We start from the raw sequence: 12254 nt of genomic DNA, 5'->3' as shown, positions 1-12254 counted from the left end.
ACATGTTTCCACCATTATCTAATCTCAAGGCTGTGTACTCCTGTACGTTCTCAAAGTATTGCCACATTCCAAGCTATCACCATTTTGTCTTACGACCACCATTTTTTGTTACACACTTTTGCACATACCAAGGAGGAATCAAATACAACTTCTGGAAAATGTAATGCTCCCTCTACAACCTCTATGAAAGCTGTGTCATTCTCCATAATGCTTCTGGAGTTTGCAAGGTTTTCATTATTGCTGTGCTCTGCAGCAATGTGAGGAGCCAGAGAAGGATAGGGTAAGACCTTGTGCCCTCTGATCCATCTCTCTAGACAAAGCAGTCTCTAAAGTTTTCAGGCAGCTTGCTCTCCCAAAGAATGAACATGTCATGTGGGTCACCAGGATACAACAGAGTGACCAATAGGAACATCTTCTGAAGATCCACCAGGACCTGTGCATTGGGTGAGTCGAACCTTTACTGCTGATGAACAAGTCAGGTTATTGAATAGGACTGTCATGGGTTTGAGTACGTGTAATGCCATTCTGGGAAACCAGCAATTATTGCAAATCCTACTGTCTGAGAATTGTCCATGTGGCCTTCCTAATGCAGCAGAGAGCAACAAATTGGGAGAAACAAAGAAATGCAGGTGCTGGAATCTAGGTGAAAAACATGATAATGCTGGAGGAACTCAGCAGGCCAGGCAGCATCTAAGGAGAAAAGCAGGCAGTCAACATTTCAGATCAGGACCTGAAGAAGGGTCCTGACCTGAAACGTTGACTGCTTGCTTTTCTCCATGGATGCTGCCTGGCCTGCTGAGTTCCTCCAGCATTATCATGTTTTTCAACATATTGGGAGAGATGGCAGAGCAAGTGCTTGGATTAATCCTGAGATGAGAAAGTTGAGAGACAAAGTATGCTGACCTTAATGGAGAGAACGTTTGTGACAGAGAGCATGGTGTAAGGTCTTCCCTGAGCAGGCCCCATATTTCCATCATTTGGAAACCTGAACCTGTGAATACAGTGCTCTCCAGAGAAACCTAGGTGAGAAACTGATTCAGAAGATTATCTCAGACTAGGGTCTTCCTTGATGGAAATGTATGTGCCACCTGGACCAGGATCCCAAACACACCCTGCCATCATTGGAGTGACTATCCATTGCCTGAGTACTTGAGCTGTTAAATGTCACTCAATTCAGCAGTCAATGGACTTTTGAGTGCTGTTGGAGTAACTTAACCTGTCAAGTGTCCCAATATCAATGGTATGGCTTTAAATCACAAAAGAAACTGCAAAGTATCATGATGAACAGTGAGTGAATCTCCAAAGTGGTAAGTTGCACTCAAACAGCTCAATTCATGACAGTAAATCCAGAAAAGGCAATGTAGATTAATCGTATACCTCAGAATCTTTTCCAGTGATAAACTCATTAGCTGCAGAGTGCATGGAGGTGCCTGAATCAATTTTGCGATGGGCACTGGTTCTAACAATTTCACACATTATTTGAATTCATGTATTAGATGCCACTTTAGTGCTGTTTGTTCATGAAAAGTGGGCACTAATAGGCAATTTCTTATTTCCAATGGCTAGTTTCCGAGCATAATTTGCTTCTGTGGCTTTTTAATTTCCATTTAATTTTTCTTCACACCTTCAGATTAACGAATAGCAAGAGGAAGGGGAAGAACAGCAGCTGGAAATACAAAAACATTGAAAATCAGAGCCTGTTATGGGGTTTGCCTGTGGAAAGTCTTATCTCCCCAGAAGTTTAGGCAGATTCTCTTGCTTGGATCTTTTCTCATGTGATTTTATTTGCTTTGTTCCTGTGGTATGGATTGGGTTAAATTAGAAAGAACATCATTTTTTTAAGTTGGTTATTCTAAGAACCCGAGGCATTCATTTTAAGAATATACTGTACAAGTCCTGATTTTGTGTGGATATGTAGAAAATATAAGTAATGCATGCACTGGACACAACCCAGCACAGAAATAGCCAAATAAATAAATGTAATGATTTCTATAGTTTTAAGTATTTATTTCTAAACAATGTATCAAAAATCTAAGCAAGTAAATGTGAATATATACAAGTAGAAAAGGAAAAGAAAAAGGCAATGTACTTTAATGTATAACCAGCAACAGGCAGACCAGTGATAATGAGATCCATCAGAATCCCCAAGATCTTCACTCATCATTGTGAATCTGCCAATCATTATTTTCCAAAATAACTTTACACTATCCCTGATTTTACTTTACTGCTCAGTTTACTTTACCTTATTACCTAATCAATACCTTATTACATCCCACCCTAATCTGGTAATCATTTAGTTTGCATACCATGCTTCTGTCAGTTCTAATTCATACACATCCATGCAAAATTGCAGGTTGAAACTTAAGAATTGCTCTGGTAGAAAGCTGGTGTGGACATAATGGGCTAAATGGCCTCTACCTGTGCTCTAATCATTCAATGATTCTATGATTCTAGAACCAGAGCTCAGACATTAACATCTTTATGAACTGCAACTGAATTTAGATGCTGGCCACATGTTTTTAAGTCTTTAATTCCTCTGAGCAATACCACATCATTATTTTAATCATCACACCATATACATTTCCAGTTTAATCTTCCAGATAGGATTTAATGGAAATACATTTGAAATGCGCAACATAATTCTGAATGCAAGTGAAATTCTGTGGAATGTGATGCAAAATCTGATGCCTTTAATTTAGTGGGCATTGTTCACATGATGCAGGTGGTTGTTGCAAACAAATTGGACTTTTTATTTTTTTACAGTTCCATTGTGAGCAAATTTCAAATGTACTTCACTGGTGCTATGTAAATACAATCCTTAATTTCCATTGTTTAATGAAATAGTATTCAATTCTTCACGTTATTCAGCACCACACAAATGCAAACATTTCATTTAGATCTGTTCTAATCAAACGTTGTTGATCTGAAACGTCAATTCTGATTCTCTTTCCAAAGATGCTGTCTCTCCTACTGAACGTTTTCAGCATTCCTCAATTTTATTTCAGCTTTCCAGAATTTGCAGCCTTTTGCTTGTCAGTTGCACTTCATTTTGTTTTCTGTTTCCTCTATCACAAGGCAGCTACTGCAAAAATTAAAATAGTGGGAAGAAGAGTGTGGAGATCGATCAGCAAACTCACTGAAGAAATTGGGAACTGTGTGAACTGTAACACAAGAGCTTCATTAGTGCTATATAAGTACAACTTCCGTGCACTGTACTACTTATTACAGCATGGGAATAATGTAGATATTGGTCCAGATTGTGCATTGGTATAATGAGGATGAAACTGTTAGCACTCACTGTCATTACACCCTGAAATTCAGAGGAACTTCTGCAATGCACGCATATACACTTTGAGACCGAAATCTAGAAGCTGCAGTCAGTGATTCCTTGCTGGTCTACAGACAGTGGTAATTTTCAGGCTTCTCCAGCACTGGTTCTATAAATCATTGAAGTGACAAGATATTGTCGCTTCAGTTATTTACAAACAATTCTTACTTTAAAAACATGGAGAATGCTACACTTTCTTGTATGACATGTGACTTTTTAATGGTCATAATGTGTGGCAAAGTAGAGCCACTGCCTCACAGCTATACAGACAAGGATTCAATCCTTACCTCAGAAGCTGTCTGTGTGGAGTTTGCATGTTCTCCCTGTGACAGCATGAATTTCCTCTAGGTGTTCTGGTTTCCTCCCAAATCCCAAAGACGTACAGATTTTTAGGTAATTTGGCTGCTGTAAATTGCCCCTAGTGTATGCAGGTGAATAGTAAAATCTGGGAGTAGTCGATGAGAATGTGAAAAGAATAAAATATGGTATTAATGTAGGATTAGTGTAAATGTGTGGTTGATGGTCGGTATGGCCTTGGTGGGCCGAAAGGCCTGTGTCCATGTTGTATCTCTCTAGGACTCTGTAACTGCCCCTTGGTAACTTCTCTAACCCATGAGAGAAAATTTTATATTATTCCTTCATAATCTTTTTAAACTTCTGTATTAAAAATAATATTTTTTGAAAGGTTAGTTTGATATTTCAGCATATAACTTAATCTTGCATCTGTTTTATTTTGTGCTCTCTAAAATGTTTAAAATCACCAAAGGTGTGTTTTTTACTTTCCAGTTCACTAAACGTTCAATCATTGCCTCATTCTACTGTTACTATCAAGCAAGGAGAACAACATTGTACAAAGAGCATTGGAAGCCATGTTGGGAGCAACACCAGCCATATTTAAAAAATGAGGTGCATCCTGGCGAAGCTGAAACATGGGACAAAATAAATGCTAAACTACAAAGGCAACAAGGAATAGATAGTGCTGAATGATCCAGTGATCATTACTTTCTAATCTATTCTTATTCATCAGAAAAGTGATGGAAAGTGCCAATGACAATACTGTTCAGTTGCCCTTACTCTTCAATACCCAACCCAACAATAGCCACTTTAGGTTTCATCAGGACTATAAAGCTCCAGACCTCATTTTATGTAGGTGGAATGCAATTTGGAAAAATGTGAAGTCATGCACTTTAATAGAGAAGGTAGGAAAGTATCTTTAAATGGCAAGATATTAAAAGGGCTTGGTATTTGGAAGGACCTGGGTTTCCTCATACACAAAGGCCTGAAAGTTAACATGCACCAAGCCTTTCAGAAAGGAAACAGTATTTTGGCAAGAGGATTTGAATACAAGAGTAGACATTTCACTGCAATTATATAGTGCCTGGAATACTGTATATAGGTCCAGTCTCCCTGCCCAAGGAGGAAACAGTGAATAGAGAGAGCGGAACAAACATTTACCAAATTAATTTTTGAGACTGGAGCATTTGCCCTTTCAGGATGTGTATACTGTCTTGAGCTTTCAAGTATAAGAGGTGACCTCATCGATACAGACAAAGTTCTTCTGGGGCTTAAAATTAAGATTTCATACAAACAGTAGTTATATAGTATAAATTATATACAGACATACACTTAATGTTTGTAAAAACATATTTATTAGTGCTAGTGATGTTTTCATGGATGTAGGATATAATACAGGTACAAACAGGATCATTAGTGCTAACTTAGGTAGCAATTTACCATGTGAAAGACATTGTAAAGTAACATCTCTTGCAATGAGATTTGATTTTACTCCTGAACCTTGACCTGAAAGAACCTTTAACAAGAAGCTTCAGAAGCCACAATGTTCTGGTTATAAACAATAGAAAAAAGTAAACAAAAAAACCAAATTAGCTTCAGCAAACAGATTCAAGTTGAACTTGGCACGTACTGTAACAATTTCACTACTTAGCCTTATAATGTCTTTGTAAATGAACACATAATAATGCACATATGTTGTAATTACATATCCAATATTGTGGTTCAGTTGTGGAACATGGTTGGAGATAAAACTGCCAGTCTGAAAACTGGTTACTTAGCATTTATGTATGTTAGCTATGTTAAAACATTTCACTTTTGTATTGCATTTAAATAGGTTGACTTTGTGGACATTTTGTTTTTACATGGGAAGAATGATAAGAAAATTGTTCAAGTTGTTGAATTATTTTAAATCAAGTATTCAAAGTATTACAGAAAGACTTGTATGTCATGTGCAAGATTTACAAGGAATCATTCTAAGGCATTCATTATTTCGGTCTCCACAGGACTAGTGGTTTTACAGCACGACGATTTTGTTTCATGTTCAAGATTAAATTTGTCTTTGCCCTACTGCTTATGCCTGCAACTGTTTTGACAATCATATAAAGTCTAAGGGTTGCTGTCTCATAAACCCAAAATGGTTCCAAACATGGAGTAGCACCATTCGAAACCTGCTTTACATGGCATTTTCTCTGGTCTTTCAGGGATTTCATCTTTTCAGGGGTACAATTCTTCTCTTCAGCTTTGGGTCATCTACCATTTCAGGAGATGTGAGTATCCTGAAAAGTTGACATTGAATTGTGGACATATGGGTAACAGAGTTCATCTATGTATTTTGTTCCTCTCTCTGAAAATCATAGCACTAAAAGTTATCACCAGTTTAAGTATATTTTTTTCAACACACAGAATGGCTATAAGGGTACTGTTATGGAATTGCAGTTAGCTATTTTTTCTTTTTAATACTCCATGGCCATTTGCTCACACTACTGCTGAAACACTATTTTTAACTGGTTACCTATTAATTTAATTTTCATTCACATAAAGTCATATGCTTATCACTTCAGATGATTTACATAATAATTCAGAGACACATACAATAGCTAGAGCCTAAAAGTAGGCCCTTGGTATCATCCTAAGTGCAAACTACCAACACACACACATATTTTTATATATATATATATATATATATATATATATATATATATATATATATATATATATATATATATATCAAACTATATCCTGGCACATTCCAATAGCAAAATATAGAAAAATGCTATCAGGATTTTCAATGCTCTTAAACCTGCTTTTTTGGTACTGAAGGAATTCACAGTTTGCTACAGTGCTCATCTGTTCTGTTTGAAGTCCTGTATCTGAGAGACGTAATCACAGATAATAGTCACCAGTAAAGACATCCAGTTTTAAAAAAAACGAAAGAGACTTACAAAAACCTCATAAATTATGTACTAAATGGTTTTCCTTTATCTTAATAAACCACATGTTGAAAAGTGAACAGTACGTAGGATACTTCTTTCCTCCTTTTCATTATTTGTGCCTGATTGAAGAAATCTATGAATGGCGTTCGTTGAAGTTGTAGGTTCATTCCTATGGATAGTGCAGTTGGCTGAGACTCTGTATAGCAGTATTTCCACTGGGTGAAACTCAGTAGCCAGTAGTGGACAGAAGCTGATGCAGCAAGCAAACCTTTATAATTACTCCGCAGTAGTATCCTCTTCCTGCAGTTTCATACTCAGACTATTTTGTCATCTGCACTTTTGAATCTTTACTGAATCTTCCACTGAAGTTCTTCACCTTTACGTTGACTTTGCAACAATTCATTTTCTTCAGTTCCTCCCTGTTCTGTCATTATAAAATCATTCAGGTTATTTTTGCTTTTGCTTTTTTTTAAAAAAAAGATAAGGGAAACTGTATTGATGGTCCAGGTTACTTTTTGATGTGGAGGGAATCCTGGAATTTTGTACTTGTGTATCGTATATGGAATCCCTTCTTGTTAATTGTGTCATCAGTATGGAAGTGGAGTAAAATTGCATTTCCTGTTGAATACATTTCCTCAGGTGGCTATAAAAATGAAAAAAAATCACATTAATATTGATTGTTTAGAAAATAATAGCTGGACTCATACAATACATAACAGTTCCTATTTACATAGAGTAAAACCCCTCAAGGTCATTCACAAGAACAAACCAGCCAAAAAAGATTGATAGCAAGACAAGTTGGAGAAATTAATAGGTTCTAATGAGCATCTTATAGGAGGTAGAGATGCAGATAGGTTTAGGGAAGAAAGTCTAGAATCTATGGCCAGAGCAACTAAAGGAATGAGCCACAGTGATGAGAAGGAAGTGGGATGTGTAAAAGACCTACAATTAAAGATTTTGTAAAGGATTGGAGATTGTTAAGAGAGATACGGTGGAGTGAAGCTATGAGGGGCTTTAATGATACTGCAGAGATGGTGGTAGGTAGTCTTTATGAAAAAGAGCATATGGGGTCAGTCACACATTTTTGGGTTAAACAGCATGCCCAGGTTGTTAACAAGCAAATTTAGCCTGATGCACTGTGTGGGAAGGATGATGGAATCAGTGCTGAGACAATGGAATTGTGTCATGATCCAAGGCAAAACTTCCAACGTTCCTACATTACAATAGTGATTACACTTCAGCAATGTACCTTTTTGACTGTTAAGTTCATCAAAAAAAAAATCAGAGATCATTCAATGTACTTTATAAAAATGTCTTGGTTTTCTTAATTAGGGTAATTGTGTTCCACTAGCAAATTAAAAATAGAGCCAGTGGAAGGAGTTGGAGAACTGTTACAGAGATAGATCTGTGTGTCATCATCTATTTCTTCTTTTTAGGCTGTCCTTTGGGATCATAGATGACTTTCTTCCTGTCAGGTTTTGAGGTCCTAATGCCAATGTAGGAATTGCAGGTTCTTCAAGGTGCTGGGAAAATGATGGGGCAAGTGGTGGCTGATGGGGCAGGCAGGTGGGAAGTTCTGGCCAATCCTTTGTTCCCTTCACTATCAGGTCTGATTACTGGTCATGGGCCAGGGTTTCCCAGGAGTCAATGGGAATGTTGCATTTTCACAGGAAGCTTTGAGCATACCCTTGAATCTTCTCCTTCATCAGACTGGTAATTTCTTCCCATGACAGAACTCAGAATAGTGTGTCTATTTTGGGAGTCTAGCATCAGGCAGTTGGACAATGTGGACAGTCCAATGTAGCTGGTTGAGTGTAACTAGCACCTCAGTGCTGGGATGTTGGCCTGAAAGGGACTGATGTGGTTCACTTATCCTTCCAGTGAGTTTGGAGAATTCTACCAAGATAGCATTGTTGGCATTTATCCAGTGCCTGCTGTATATAAGTCTCAGAAGCATATAGGAGGGCAGGGGTGATTGCTGCCCAGTAGACCATGAGTCTTGTGCCACATCTACGGTCTTGACCTTCAAATAGCCTTTTCCTCATTTGATCAAAGGCTGTGCTTGTGCGTTGAAGACAGGGGTGAATTTCATCAACAGTGTCTGAGATAGTGCCACGTCCCTCCAACAATAGAGGTTCGCAGCGATTTCTCATGAAAGGCTGCCCTCTCCTGTTTGTGGGTTGTATTGTGTCTTTTGCCAAAGGTCATGGGCATAGGAGGGATGAGGATTTCCTCATGCCCATGGGGGCATTCAATTCAAAGCTTCCCTGTACACGGACAATGTTGCCATCTTCTGATCATACTCACTGCCAGTATGCACATTGGTCAGCATCCACAGCCAGTTTGGGGGACAGAGTCAATCACAGCAAATGCAAGGCCATGCGCTTTGGCAGCTGGTCTAACTGATGATTTTTTTCCCTTCACCATCAGGTCCGATTACCTTAAGGTGCTAGGAATCGGTTTGGAGGTGGCGGCAAAATTTGGCTAGAGCACATCGCTGAGGTGACGTTGGGAGCAGCACTCCCACTCAGTGACAAGAAAACCTTGTCATCAGATAAGACCTGCTCTTGGTGTTGCAGGTGTGGCCCAGCTGGAACATGTCCATGACGTACAAATCGAGAGAAAGGGAACAAAATTGTACCAATGTAGTTATCTGTGTGTTACTGCATCCAGCTGCTTGTAGAGCCAATCTTATCAGTTCTCTAACTCCTTCCACTGGTTCTATTTTTAATTTGCTAGTGGAAAACTACAGGCTGAGATTCTACAAATCCTTGGCACTGAGAGGATGAAAGGATAGAACATTCCGTTCAGTTGGACCACACCCCATCATCTGTCCCCCTGCTGCAGCAAAGCAACTTTGACCACGCCAATCAGGCAGTGGTCTGCGCAGAATGTCCTGGATGCCTTGTAGAAGGAGATGATGGACCCCGTGGGATGGTTCAACAAGGAGACAGTCAAGGTCATTTGGCAGAATGCCTCATTACCAGGACTCCAAAACAAAAGCACCAAGATCGCTGGGTTAGTTGTGAGAATGTCTCTCCTCGTCAGATTCTTCATGATCAACCGAACGTCAAACCCACCACACGCTGCCCTTTTCTTGGAGACACAAGAAATTCTGCAGGTGCTGGAATCTGGAGCAATGCACAAAAAGTGCTGGAGGAACTTAGCAGGTCAGGCAGCATCCATGGAGGGAAATAAACAGTCGATATTTCGGGCTGAGACCCTTCATCAGGACCGGAAAGGAAGAGGGCGGAAGCCAGAATAAGAAGGTGGGGGGAGGAGGACGACCACACGCAGGCAGGGGATAGGTGAGTTCAGGTGACAGGTGAGGGAGGAAGGTAGTTGGGAGAGGGGGAGAAGATGTAATAAGCTGAGAGGTGATAGGTAGAAGAGGCCAAGGGCTGGAGGAGGAGGAATCCGGTAGGAGAGGGCAGTGGACCATGGAATAAAGGATGGGGGAGGGGAGGAGAGGAGATGGGAAGATCATCAAAGCAGGGGAAGGGAGCCATAGAAATAAAGGAGTTGTGGGGGTGGGGTTACTGGAAGTTAGAGAAATCAATGTTAAGGCCATCAGGTTGGAGACTCCCAAGGTGGAATATGAGGTGCTGTTCCTTAAGAAGGAACTTAAGAAGGGGCTAAGGAGAGCAAGAAGGGGACATGAAAAGGCTTTAGCAAGTAGGATTAAGGAGAATCCCAAGGCTTTTTTCTCATACGTGAAGACCAGAAGGATGGCTAGAGTAAAGGTAGGTCCGATTAAAGACTTAGGTGGGAAGATGTGCCTGGAAGCTGTGGAAGTGGGTGAGGTTCTCAATGAATACTTCTCTTCAGTATTCACCAAGGAGAGGGGCCTTGATGACACTGAGGACAGTGTTGGTAAGGTTAATGTTCTAGAGCATGTAGATATCCAGAGAGAGGATGTGTTGGAGCTGTTAGAAAATATTAGGACAGATAAGTCCCCGGGGCCTGACGGAATATTCCCCAGGCTGCTTCATGAGGCGAGGGAGGAGATTGCTGAACCATTGGCTGGGATCATTGAGTCCTCGTTGTCCACGGGGATGGTACTGGAGGATTGGAGGGTGGTGAATGTTGTCCCCATATTCAAAAAAGGTAGTAGGGATAGTCCAGGGAATTACAGACCAGTGAGCCTTACGTCTGTGGTGGGCAAGCTGTTAGAAAGGATTCTAAGTGATAGGATCTATGTGCATTTAGAGAATCATGGACTGATTAGGGACAGCCAGCGTGGCTTTGTGAAGGGCAGATCATGTCTCACAAGCCTGGTAGGGTTCTTTGAGGAGGTGACCAGGAAGATTGATGAGGGTAGTGTAGTAGATGTGGTCTACATGGACTTTAGTATGGTGTTTGACAAGGTTCCACATGGTAGGCTTCTTCAGAAGGTCAGAGGCCAAGGGATCCAGGGAGGATTGGCTGTGTGGATTCAGAATTGGCTTGCCTGTAGAAAGCAGAGGGTTGTGGTGGACGGAGTGCATTCAGATTGGAGGGCTGTGACTAGTGGTGTCCCACAGGGTTCTGGGACCTCTGCTTTTTGTGATATTTATTAATGACAGATGAGGGGGTGGAAGGGTGGGTTAGCAAGTTTGCAGATGACACAAAGATCGGTGGTATTGTGGATAGTGTGGAGGGCTGTCAAAGCTTACAGAGGGATATTGATGGGATGCAGAGCTGGGCTGACAAGTGGCAGATGGAGTTCAATCTGGAGAAGTGTGAGTTGGTACACTTTGGAAGGACAAACTCTAAGGCGGAGTACAAGGTTAATGGCAGGATTCTGGGCAGTGTGGAGGAGCAGAGGGATCTGGGGGTTCATATCCACAGATCACTGCAAGTTGCCACACAGGTGGACAGGGTAGTTAAGAAAGCTTATGGGAGGTTAGCTTTCATAAGTCATGGGATCGAGTTTAAGAGCCGCAAAGTAATGATGCAGCTTTACAAAACTCTGTTTGGACCACACTTGGAGTACTGTTTCCAGTTCTGGTTGCCTCATTATAGGAAGGATGTGGAGGCGTTGGAAAGGATTTATCAGGATGTTGCCTGGATTGGAGAGTATGGATTATGAGGAGAGACTAAAGGAGCTAGAGCTTTACTCATTGGCGAGAAGGAGGATGAGGGGAGACATGATAGAGGTATACAAAATATTAAGAGGAGTAGATAGAGTGGACAGCCAGCGCCTCTTTCCCAGGGCACCAATGCTCAATACAAGAGGGCATGGCTTTAAGGTAATGGGTGGGAAGTTCAAGGGAGATGTCAGAGGGAGGTTTTTCATCTAGAGAGTGGTTGGTGCATGGAATGCACTGGCTGGGGAGGTGGTGGAGGCTGATATGTTGGTCAAGTTCAAGGGATTGTTAGATAAGCATATGGAGGAATTTAAAATAGGCGGATATGTGGGAGGAAGGGGTTAGATAGTCTTAGGTGTGGTTTGAAGGTCGGCACAACATGGTGGGCCGAAGGGCCTGTATTGTGCTGGATTGTTCTATGGTTCTGTGGTTCCTCCAACCTGTGTCAGGCCTCAATGTGGCAGTAGAGGAAGCCATGGATAGACATGTCAGTATGCGAGTGGGATGTGGAACTGAAGTGGGTGAACAGCCAGGACCTCCCGGTGGCCAAGTTGAATTCCATCTGCCATTCATTGGCCGACTTTCCCAGCTGACCTAGACATCTTTCACTGTCCATCACACCACCAATTC

At 40.9% G+C, this 12254-nt stretch overlaps 1 protein-coding gene across 3 annotated transcripts in view; it reads right to left on the bottom strand.

Moving 5' to 3' along the window:
- Nucleotides 1-6353: 6353 nt before the first annotated feature.
- tll1 (tolloid-like 1) overlaps nt 6354-12254 on the bottom strand; it is a 299046-nt gene continuing 293145 nt past the window's right edge. For all 3 annotated transcript variants that reach the window (XM_052044469.1, XM_052044459.1, XM_052044478.1), the window contains one exon: nt 6354-7198. In XM_052044469.1, the coding sequence (XP_051900429.1) occupies nt 7064-7198 (135 nt within the window). In that variant the 3' untranslated portion in view covers nt 6354-7063. The remainder of the gene's footprint in view (nt 7199-12254) is intronic.

The sequence above is a fragment of the Pristis pectinata genome, chromosome 2 (assembly GCF_009764475.1).
Source record: "Pristis pectinata isolate sPriPec2 chromosome 2, sPriPec2.1.pri, whole genome shotgun sequence".
NCBI classification, from domain to species: domain Eukaryota; kingdom Metazoa; phylum Chordata; class Chondrichthyes; order Rhinopristiformes; family Pristidae; genus Pristis; species Pristis pectinata.
The sequence above is the reverse complement of the archived record's forward strand: the minus strand, read 5'-3'. Positions and strand labels throughout refer to the sequence as shown.